The sequence below is a fragment of the Lolium perenne genome, chromosome 3 (assembly GCF_019359855.2).
Source record: "Lolium perenne isolate Kyuss_39 chromosome 3, Kyuss_2.0, whole genome shotgun sequence".
In the NCBI taxonomy this organism is placed as follows: Eukaryota; Viridiplantae; Streptophyta; class Magnoliopsida; order Poales; family Poaceae; genus Lolium; species Lolium perenne.
The window spans coordinates 313134434-313146579 of record NC_067246.2 but is presented as its reverse complement, the minus strand read 5'-3'; the positions used below and the strand labels follow the sequence as shown (position 1 = coordinate 313146579).

Here is a 12146-nt window from a genome sequence, read left to right as displayed (position 1 = left end):
AGGATGTAGTTATTGATTACATTACGCACCATACTTAATGCAATTGTCTGTTGTTTTCAACTTAATACTGGAAGGGGTTCGGATGATAACCTGAAGGTGGACTTTTTAGGCATAGATGCATGCTGGATAGCGGTCTATGTACTTTGTCGTAATGCCCAATTAAATCTCACAATACTCATCATATCATGTATGTGCATTGTCATGCCCTCTCTATTTGTCAATTGCCCAACTGTAATTTGTTCATCCAACATGCTATTTATCTTATGGGAGAGACACCACTAGTGAACTGTGGACCCCGGTCCATTCTTTTAATCGAATACAATCTACTGCAATACTTGTTCTACTGTTTTCTGCAAACAATCATCATCCACACTATACATCTAATCCTTTGTTACAGCAAGCCGGTGAGATTGACAACCTCACTGTTTCGTTGGGGCAAAGTACTTTGGTTGTGTTGTGCAGGTTCCACGTTGGCGCCGGAATCCCTGGTGTTGCGCCGCACTACATCTCGCCGCCATCAACCTTCAACGTGCTTCTTGGCTCCTACTGGTTCGATAAACCTTGGTTTCTTACTGAGGGAAAACTTGCCGCTGTACGCATCACACCTTCCTCTTGGGGTTCCCAACGGACGCGTGTTGTACGCGTATCAGTGACTTCGCCCCCATCATGACCAAAAGCGACATGCGCCTCTCTGGCTGGCGTGGTCGTTGCCTCCCTATTGGAGGCCGCTTGATCCTTGTAAACTCGATCCTCACTTCTATGCTCTCGCATGCCATGGCCGGTGGACTCCTTCCCGTTGGTGTTATTGAAGCCATTGACAAAAGGCGGCGTGCTTTCCTCTGGACCGGGGAAGAAACCTGCCATGGCGGTCAATGCAAGGTCGCCTGGGAAGGCGTCTGCACCCCAAAATCTCTTGGGGGTCTTGGCGTCATCTCCCTTCTGGCTCAAAACTCGGCCCTCATGGCAAAATTCCTCACCAAGCTTCACTCCGACACTTCGGCCCCCTGGGCTTCCTGGTTCCGTCGTATGTACGGATGGAACAACTCTCGGGACTTGGGCGATCCCCACCACCTTGACACCCCCATTTGGAAAGACATCGTGGCTGGGCTCTCCTCCTTCCACTCCATTTCTAAAGTTTCTCTTGGCAACGGCTCCTCCACGGCTTTCTGGCTCGATCGATGGTTGGGCGATCAAACCCTTCAGGAACGCTTTCCAAACCTTTTCTCCCACTCCACCCGCCCCAACATCAATGTTGAGGCCACCCTCTCTCTGGGGCTTCGCAGCTCTCTTGGACCGCGCCTCACTACTGCTGTGGAAGATGACCTTCGCGTCTTGGCTGTCGAGCTAAACCTGGTGGATCTCCGCATCGATGTTCCGGACATACGGGGCACTCGCCTCTCTAACAAAAAACTCTCAAACAAGTGTTTCTATGTCAACTCTTTCAGCCATTTGCAGATAGATGACGTCGCGCCAATGGTTTGGAGGAGTGCTGCCCCCTTGAAGTGCAAGATTTTCTGTTGGCTTGCCCGGAAAAGACGCCTACCCACCAACGAACGGCGGTTTCGGCACCACCTCTCCACCTCTGCAACCTGCCTCTCCTGCTCCCTCGATGAAGATACTGACCACCTGCTGCTCTTCTGCCCCCAAGCGACAGAAGTCTGGGGGTACTTCCACCGCGGCTTCGACCCCGCTGCCTACACAGGTTTCTCAGATTTCTGCCTCCAACGCAACTGCACCTATGAAGAGGCCACCATCAACACGGCCATCGCCTGGAACATCTGGAAGCGCAGAAACGCCCTAACTTTCAATGGTGTCTCTGAGCACCTGCTTTCAGTTTCCCGCAGATGTATTGAAGATGTTAGACTATGGGCTTATAGATGTACCACCCCCTCCTCCACCTCCTTTCTTAATTCCTGGTGTAATGGTTATGATCCTCCCTGAGCCCCCTCTCCCCTAGTTTCTGCTCCTCTGCTCTCCCTCAATACTTGTAAAAGCAAACCCTGTATGACCTTTTTCGGTTGGTATAAAGTTGTTCAAGCTGGCGTAAGCCCGCCGTAGTCCAGATCAAAAAAAAAAAATTTAATGTACCGCAAATATTTTTTGATGAAGATAAAGACGAGTTGCACAGATAGATAACTTTTAGTTGGTGCAAAGCTACACTACTTGCACCAAATATTGTTACCTTGATCGACCATGTTTTTTAGGAACTATTACTCGTCATCTTAATAAGGTAAGGGAGCTGCCATGCTGTCACTTCAAGGTAGAACATACTTCACTTACCCACATCCATTTCTCCTACCTGATCTCTGTCTTTCTCTAGCATTCTCTCTCGATCTCTACCCTATGGTTATGTCTACGTGAGTTTGTTCGCGTAGGTAGTTTTCGTGTCCAGTGCCATATCTGTCCACCTAGCTTGCACATAGATTCTACTAGTACTACACCAAGGATGGCATGCACATATATAATTATTATTTTCACAAATCACACATATAGTTATAAATTAGTTAACAACTGACAGCTCCTGGTTTCCAAATTATCTTTTTTTTTCTTCAGTTTCTCTCTCCTCTGCCTGTCCCCCCTCTCTGAAACTTTTATCAACATTCTCTCTCTAGCAAGTCCTAGTATTAAGTTTCAGACCAAAGGGGAAATTTATAGTTCGCTCTCCTCTGTCTCCCTCCTCATCTCCTTGTCTTCTCCATCGCTTGCCATAGGAGAAAAACTTTTATCAAATCTCTCTCCTTGCTTCTTGCTTCGATCCTTGCTTGCTGCGCTCCGATCTTTGAGCCAGCCATGAATGGAGCTTTCGACCATCTGGTCAGCCTCCGCCGGTGAATAAGACATGAGACGTGCTGCTGCACGGCCGAGGTCATCATCATCAGCAGCAGCAGTAGCCACAGCACATCGCCGGCGACACCGCCATGGTGCCAACCACTAGGAGCCTGCCGCCGCACCATGACTCCAGCGGCAAGAACAGCAAGCCGCTGTCGTACTACGACCCAGGATACTACATCGCCGCCCAGCTGGAGGCTGCGCAAGGCGCCGACATCAAGCAGCAGCCGTCAAGGTACCCTCGGCGGCTAGCCATGGCCGATGAGGACAACGTCGTGGGGCGCCGGAGGCCGCGATCCCAACGGGAGGAGGAGGCGGCCGGCACGAGCTCGCGGGGCGGCGGCAGAGGGGACGACGAGGACGCCGGCGGCGACAAGGACTGGCTCAGGCTGGGCCTCGGTGCCATGGCATCTTCCTCGTCCTCCTCCTCCGCCGGCGGCGACAACGACGCCGCCAAGGCTCTGGCGCCACCGGCTGCGCTGGACCTATTCAGCAGCGGCAAGCAAAGCGCGAGCAGGATGAGCCAGCCGTCGTTGTTCCCGCTGCCCATTAGGAGCTACCCCTCCCAGTCCCAGTACGGCCACGACCGGTACCGGCCAACGACGGCGGCGAGCGGGTACATGACCCCGGTGCCGCCGTTCTTGCCGTTTGCGCGGCCTCTGAGGAGCTGCTCCTCCGATCTCTTGATGCGAGTGGTCAGCCCGCCGCCGCCCAGAACGGAGGCCGCCGGCCTGTGGCTAACACTTCAGGCAGCTCCCAACCAGTAAGCATATATACAAATCTAGATATATGTGTGCACGCATATTCAATTTGATTTTCTTCTGATTTTTTTTTTTTTTTTGAGTTTGATCATACACATAGCAATGTGTGTATACTTGTTGCACCCATTGATCCATCTAATGCATCTCATAGCAATGCAAGTCCTATTGCATGCTGTGCATTTTTTGTTTTTTCTTTGGATAAATTACATATGGTTTTGCAGTGCACATATGCCAACAAAGCTAGCTCAGATTACATTTAATTAGTATTGTGTTCAAGCCGCGGTGTGGAGCTTTCGTACTTAACTACTCTTCTTGCCATGCTTGCAGAGTTAGAGAGCCCATTTTGCCTCAGATACCAAAGAGCTACTTAAGAATCAGGTATACCTATATTCGTCTTTTCTTTTTGTTTCTCCAAAGAGTGAAAATTAAATCAATGAAGAATAGTGTTATCGATGCACGCTGAGTATATATGTAGTTTTCCTTTGCTTTGTTAATTTCTACAAGTCCTATCTGCTACCTGTTAGCTAGACTCGAAAGTTTCTAGAATTCTAGGTAGGTCATGCAAGAGATAGGTAGCTAGATGTAATATTAGCACCTATCATTTGATATATTCCATCCGTTCACTAATGTTAGATATTTTAGGTTTTAACCCTAAATGCATGTATCGATACACGTTTTAGTGTACTTCACTATTTTTAATCCGTATCTAGTATATTTTAGAATATCTAAAAGTCTTACATTAATGAACAAATGGAGTATATGAATTGGTCAGTAAAAAAAGAGACTTTGGATATGAATTGAATGGACATGCTTACATACACACATATATCTTATAATGTATATAATTTTTTCACAGGGATAGCAACATGAAGGTGGAAGTGGTGCTAAAGTACTTGGCTGACAAGCTAGGACTCACACAATCTCAACAGGTACATCTCGGAAACCTTAACATCAATCTATTTTGCCCTTGTTAATCTTGAGGTTTTTATATATAAATAATTTACTCCTTTATAAATATCTGTAGGACACTCCTCCACTTTGTTTTCGCAAAATGAAAACGCAAATTTAGCCCAAACATAAATATTTTCTCTTTCCTTTTATATGATTTGTGTATGCATTTTTATTGATCACATTAGTTATATCCGATTTAGTCGAGAAGTACCAGTCGAGTCATTTACGGTGAATAGTTGCGCAATTGTTGAATTTGCACTGCAAGGCATACCGAGTATTGGTTTCTTGCTGTGTGGCCGCATATATGGGTACGCTATTGGGACGTGGAATAATCATGAAAGTAACAGTATACCTAATTAAGCGTACCACGTAGCTAAGCTATGTCAACATCTCATATTTTGTTGGATACTAGACAAAGCAACAGGTCAAAGGCCCACATCATATGCATCAAGTTCTCTTAAACTTAAGCAAGTACAAATGTACAATTACCTTGCGATGCAGTTCACTTGAGTACCATTTCTAACATGAACACACAGTAAACCCTTAATAAAAAAATACTCTATCTACTACACAGGTCGATATATATGGTGCACAACTATCATGAAGCCAATGTGAATATAGTATATGCGTATTTTTACATTGATAATGGTCACTGTCACTTCCGGTTGCTACCTTGTTGGCTTTATTAATTTAAAGTCGGGCAAATCTTTGCCTAGTATCTAAAAAAACTGTCACTTCCGGCTCGTAAGAATACACACACTGTCAATGTCTGTCGATTCTTAATTGTTTGCCATAAGCTAGTAACCGGCGAGACAAATAAGCACCATCTGAAATCCAAAGACTGTTTGGTCCCATGTATGCTCACGGAAGTGATGTCAAGGAGTTGGTTGTGTTGCATACCAAAATATAAGTACAGCATTATGTCATCATCTTTGTACCAAATTCATGTATCCTATTCATAGCTTGATGCATGCAAGAATATTTGCCGCCAATAAGTCTCTTCCGTCAATCGACCACTCACAAAAAATATACTGTTTTCTGTTGGTACACAATTAACATGCCACTAAGACTAGCTACAATGAGAGTATCATAATTAGTATCATGCATGCTATGTTGGCAAAAATCTGATGTGGATCATCAATTAATGAGGTGTGAGATGAGAGTGGTATCATAATATGTTACCGTATTATAGCACGTAAAACTAGAAAACTTAATGGTAAACACATCATGTACACAAATTTGCATTGAGAGTTTACAAAACATTAAATATGATGATACTATGATACTATCTTATGATATTGTGCATTGTGTGGGTAGTATCATAAACTAGTAGCATCATGTGCATGACACTAGTGTATGCTACTTCTCATTGTGACTAGTCTAATGACTGTTGAAGTGTCGATGCACACAAAACTGTTGCAATATGGCTGTCCCAACTCATCTAATTATAGTACAACAGCTAACTTCATTCTCATTAAACTAATTAGTAGTTCATGCAGTGTAGGAGTACTGTACCATTGTCAACACTTAATCATCATGACTAAACATTATCAAGGTCAACATGATTGCCTGATCTCGACGTGCTCGGCCGCCTAGTTTATGCACGCTTAAAACTAGATTTTGTGATTGTGTATACATTTATGAATTTGTACCAGTCAATCAGTTCGTTGTCGTCGTGTACGTACAGGGTGATTTTCGTACATGGGTGACACAATACTAGCGTATTTGCACCTCATTCAGTGTGCGCATGCATAATGGCCTCGTCACGCTCTCGGGTGCAAATATATAAGCGTGCATTGCTCGATCGCTGTACGGAGTAGTAGTGTATATGCACATCACAGCTGCTAGCAGCCTATCACCAATAAATAGCGTTACGTCTACGTGCTGAGGCTGGCTGACTACCTGCTACCTAGCGGCCTTCCCTTTCATTGCGTCGTAGACTCATGGTATATTTTTTTTTCGATATGGGAGCGATGCCCCGGCCTCTGCATCAATCGATGCACACAGCCATTTATTTAAAATAGTACTGTAAACAAGAGAGTTTATTACACATGAAAGTGTGCCATTGAAGCAACACTACCAACCAGCTAAAGATGAAAAGTACAAAAACTAGCCATCTCGAATCCTACTAATATGACGCCATCCAGTAGCCTGGAAATAACAGTCCTGCGTGACCTTGAGTAGACGGCTGCATCCAGTATCCATAATACCCCGCTGGTCCTCCGGAAGCATATACACCCATAGCTGTATCCATTGCGCCGCACGAAGAATAACCTGCAAAAAATTTGTTCCCTTATGTCTGTTAAAAATAATATCATTTCGGCTAGTCCAAATTGACCAACATATTGCCGAAATACCAATCCGGATATGAGCCTTATCCTCTTTTTTAACACCATTTAACCAATTACCAAACATATTTGTTACATTAGCCGGTGGTGGAATGTTATAAGCAAAATATATCATCCGCCAAACAATTTTTGCAAAAGGGCAATGAAGAAACAAATGATCCACAGTTTCATTATTGTTACAGAAACAACATGTTTGACTCCCTGTCCATTTTCTCTTCACCAAATTGTCCTTTGTAAGCAAAACTTTATTACTAAGAAACCACATGAATATCTTAATTTTAAGAGGAATTTTAATCTTCCAAAGATATTTCCGTAAGAATCTAGTATGACCATTCATAAGGTCCATGTACATAGATTTAACAGAGAATAATCCACTATCAGTTAATTTCCAGATAAATTTATCAGGTTCATTTGTTAACTGAATATTCATCAGCCGTTGACATAAGTGTAGCCATAGATTATATTTATATTCATTAAGCGTTCTCCTAAAAGGCTAAAACCAATATTAAGAGGATGCTCGGCCAGAACTGTAGAAACTAACACATTTTTCCGTTCGACTATATTGTATAAAGACGGATATTGGAGAGAAAGTGGAAGATCACCTAGCCAACTATCTTCCCAGAAGCGTACTCTCGTTCCGTTGCCAACCTTAAAGGTTCCTCTTTTGAAAAATTCATGTTTAACCCGCATGAGTCCCTTCCAAAAAGGAGAATCTGTGGGTTTGGCCTCAATTTGTGCTAAAGTTTTATTCTTGATATATTTATTATGTAATATCTGTTGCCACACCCCATCTTCATGTAATAACTTGAATAACCATTTACTTAATAAGCACATATTTTTCAGTTCAAGTACCTCGATTCCCAAACCCCCTTGATCTTTGGGTCTACAAATTATATTCCACCTAGACAATCTATATTTCTTTTTATCATCATCGGACTGCCAAAAAAACCGAGAACGATAATAATCAAGCCTCTTTCTTACTCCCTTAGGAATTTCAAGAAAAGATAACATGAACATAGGTAAGCTTGTAAGGACCGAGTTTATGAGCACAAGACGGTCCCCATAGGATAACATTTTACCCTTCCAACATCCTAGTTTCGACGCAAAACGATTCTCCACTGGATTCCACTCAGAATTGGTATATATACTATATATTTATACACCCTGCTCGTTCAAGTTTTGGTGTATAAATAACTATTTCAAAGCCATCTCTAAGAATCGCCTGGTCAGATTCTAGGATTCATGAAAGTGCAGAATAACCTGAGAGAATTGTAATCGACGTTGAATGAGAAATAACTATTTCTAAGTCGACTAAGGCGCATAATCACTTTGATGTTTAGGTGGCCCTAGAGATCGGCAGATCGCTATTTCTAAGGCCGTTTGGTACACAGACATTTTCTATAGCAAGCAACTACTTGATTCTCGGCGGATAGAGGGTCGCCACTCAACGTTGTAATCTGACGCTGAATGAGAAATAACTATTTCTAAGTCGACTAAGGCACTGAGCCACATAGTCACTCTGATGTATGAGTATTAGGTTTGGTATTTCTAGCCTTGTATATAGGTGGGGTGAGAGTCGTTATTTCTAAGGCCATCTGGACACATTTTCTATAGCAAGCAACTGCTTGATTGTAGAAAATAAACAATTCATCTCAATATATGATATATCACACAGAATGCTTCGTATGCATGTATCACTATAGGCGTTTTCCAATACCGCATGTCACCGAATATTTGGTTAATTTTACTAGATTTGTTCTACTATATTTTAGCTAATTTTAGTATCGCCAAATTTCGGGTAGCTAGCTCGAATATCCATCCCACCATATTGGTTTTCTTAGATTCTCCATTGCTGTTTTTTTTTTACTTTTTTTTATTGTTAATCTAAAATCAGTTCACAACATTGATGATACCAATTTGATACTGCAATGGATCGGGGATCAAACATGCAATTTAAGTTTCCGTCGTACCAAGGATGTGTCGTTTTGCCTTTACGAGAGCATATCGTCACAGATGAAAATTAAATTCATTAAAAAACCTTCAAAATTTAAAACCATTTTTTTGGGGTTATTCATGTCTATATCTTTTACATGTTTGCAAAGTTTCATGAAGAAAAGACATAGCTTTTGTTCGTTGACAAAAATAAAAGCCTGGTGCTGTAAAAAAAACCTTTTTTTTTGGAGCAAACTTATGCGGTTTAGGATATCGACATGTCACCCATGTATTTTAAATTCTCGTGATAAAAGCTGGTTAGTTCTCAATAATGCATATGTGTATATTCCAAAAATAATGATCCGAGGTAGCTATATGCACGGCATAGGCCGGTGTGGACGTCGATGGACCAAAAGTGGTGTAATTGCAATCGATCAGACGTGAACCCGTCACCACGGACGCACGGTGCACGTCCAGATTGCACGCGCGCACGGGTTGAATTGGAAACGTGGTCGATGGAATGATTGCAGCGCAGTGGTGCGTGCAGTGGGCCGGTGGATGGGTCGCTTTAGAACACGTACGGGACGCGGGAGAGAGACAGAGCTGGCTGGCTACACCTAGGGTCGGACTGGATGTACCTACGCGCGTGCGCGATTAGGACACGACCGAGCGGGCAGCTCGGCATCCTGTCAAAAGAGCAGTACAGCCCGGCAGCGACGGCCGCCGAACCTACACACGTACAGCTGCACGTTCATTCTCCCTGTATATCAATGGCGCCATACGTACGTACACATGCATGTCAGCTTCCTGGAATACATGCGTGTACGTATTACATGAGTGCTACGTGTCAAGTGCGGTGTGCATGCGAAGCCAATGTGCAAAAGGCGACGTGACATGCATCATGCATGCGAGATCGCTACGGTGCAACCATCAATCACGGCCAACATATGTCTTTCCAAGTGTTTAAGCTACGGCTAGCTCCATATCCATCTGTCGTCAACATATACAAATGCAGACGCGCGTATATATGCCGTCATGCTTATGTGAAGTCAGGTACTGAGTACTGTACATGCGTACATGCATGTACGTCGTACTTAGAGGAAGATGCCTGCGCGCGTACGTGTACGATTTTGGATAGCGCGTACACATTGTACTAGTTTATTTGTCATGACAATTCAGCCAATTCTTGTGATATAATTTGTTCTCTGCGCTGATGCGTACATCGAAGTGGATTGATTAACCAACACTTCTTTTATCTGGACCCTGCAGTTGGAGCTGACATGTAGAGGGCATCTCCTTCCCCCGTTCCTGCTGATGAAACACGTGAGAGACAGCATCTGGTGCGGCTCACCGGCGGCAATGGAGGACGAGGCCGCTCTCGCCGGGACGATCCCACCTCGCCGCTCACCCGGAGATGCAGCCACCACTACTGACCATGTCATGACACTCTTTTACAGCACAGCTAGGAACCATTAGTTAACTAGTCGAATGATTGATCCATCAAATGCCCCTCTGATTAATTAATTAATCAACAACAACCTGAGTTCTTTGATTTCTTCTCCTACTCTACTCCCTCTCATCTTTGTCTCTCATCTGGCTATAACTGAAGCTTGATTTTCCAAGATTAACCAGCCAATTAACCATGAATCATACCTTTTTTTTGTGTTTCTTTTGCTTTAATTCCCTATGCATCTCTAGCTTCTGTGCAAAAACTATGGCTCATTTGGCAAAAATGCCCATTTCTGTTCCTTCTCTCTCATGCGTTGATGGGCTGAACAGATGAAACGTTCTTTGAAATAGGCTTCCGTCGCTTTATAAATAAAGCTGCAATGACCGCACATATAAAAGGTGATGGGAGACCCCCTTACAAAGCAGATCAAGATAAACAAAAGAAAACACAAGAAAAACATAAACTTTCCACCGAGGGCACTGAAACGAGACAAGAGTACCTAGAGCTCCATGATGCCTCCCCCACCCCCAAGAGGATAACGACACGCCACATTGTCATCATCGAGACCAAAACTCAAGGGATTTCATCCGAAGCTCTAGTGCGGAGAAGGTAACCACAAAGGTGGGCCCAACACCCGCATGCATCGCCACCATCGTTGGTGCCGAAGCGCTGAGCTTTCACCCGGAGAAACCTTTGCACCACCCACATGTCACGCTTTCTTATCTTATGCGAAGTCTTCTATTAGCTCACATTACTTGAATAGGGTAAACATGGTGTTATTTTTCCTCGATATGCATTCTTTAATTTCCGCGCCAAAAACTATATGACTTATATCTAGGAAATGGAGGGAGTATAGTTTTAGGGTATCATTTCGTTCACATAATAGAATTAGAGAAGTATTAGAATTTGCCTCAACTAATATTTTACATCATACAAAACAATAATAAAACCGATGAATTATAAAATACTTTTTTCTTATCCTATCGCGAAGTGCACACTTCTCACTCCATGTTTGCCACCCTCTCGGCCCAAGAAGTACATGTTTTCACAAGCATAGAAAACATGAGAGGGCCATGTATGCTTAGTAGTGAGGTAAAATAACCCTAATGACACTGAATGATATCCAGTAGCACAAATCTCAAAGCATGAAACAAAGAGAATCTAATGGCACCAGCATGCACGGGTCGGACAAACACATTTCTTGTTGAATGTCAGCGGGCAACGAACCCCCAATGCACTGAATCCACATTCAGATAGAAATGATATCACATGAATCATGAATGGAATAATGATATCACATGAATGGAATAGACATTAGTGAAAAACGGGTCTGTAGCACCGGTTTGTAAGGGGCTTTAGCACCGGTTGCCCGTCCGGTGCAAAGCATCCGGTGCTAAAGGGACATCATGTGGCTGGCTGCCGAACGCCCGGGCGCAGGACCTTTAGCAGCGGTTCGTAACACGAATCGGTGCTAAATGTTTCTGCCGCGGCAGCGTTTTGGTGCGGTACCCTGCCGCGGCAGACTCTGTCGTGGCAAGGAAGTGCACCAAAACGCTGTCGCGGCAGAGTCTGGCGCCACAACCCATTTGAAACACGTTAATGCACACATATAGGAAACCATTATATTACACAACATCGTTATGAATATATAGATCGAAGTGACCTCTTTCATCGTGCTTGGCCGAACATATTACATAATGGTATGGTACACGTTCATGCATATATATGTACAATATAATTTCTATGGATCATAGTTTTCCATAATCGATGGACGCTGATGGAATTCTCCATTTGGATCTATGACTTGGTCAAGTAAAAATCCCACCAATTGTTATTGAATTGCTCGTACACGCTCGGTTCCTAGAAGACCGTCCT

At 43.6% G+C, this 12146-nt stretch overlaps 1 protein-coding gene across 1 annotated transcript; it reads left to right on the top strand.

Moving 5' to 3' along the window:
* Positions 1–2571: 2571 nt before the first annotated feature.
* Positions 2572–10387, top strand: LOC127345491 (uncharacterized). Its single transcript, XM_051371969.2, has 4 exons — positions 2572–3592; positions 3918–3968; positions 4447–4519; positions 10091–10387. Exons 1-4 carry the CDS (start codon positions 2919–2921, stop codon positions 10295–10297), a joined length of 1005 nt encoding a protein of 334 aa, XP_051227929.1. The 5' UTR covers positions 2572–2918; the 3' UTR covers positions 10298–10387.
* The last annotated feature ends 1759 nt before the right edge of the window (positions 10388–12146 follow it).

What these genes read in the sequence shown, in the direction of transcription:
- LOC127345491 (XM_051371969.2), top strand. Translation starts at nt 2,919, where the DNA reads ATGGTGCCAACCACTAGGAGCCTGCCGCCGCACCATGACTCCAGCGGC. An exon ending in AAGAGCTACTTAAGAATCAG is followed by an intron (nt 3,969 to 4,446) that starts GTATACCTATAT and finishes ATTTTTTCACAG; the next exon opens with GGATAGCAACATGAAGGTGG. An exon ending in GACTCACACAATCTCAACAG is followed by an intron (nt 4,520 to 10,090) that starts GTACATCTCGGA and finishes TGGACCCTGCAG; the next exon opens with TTGGAGCTGACATGTAGAGG.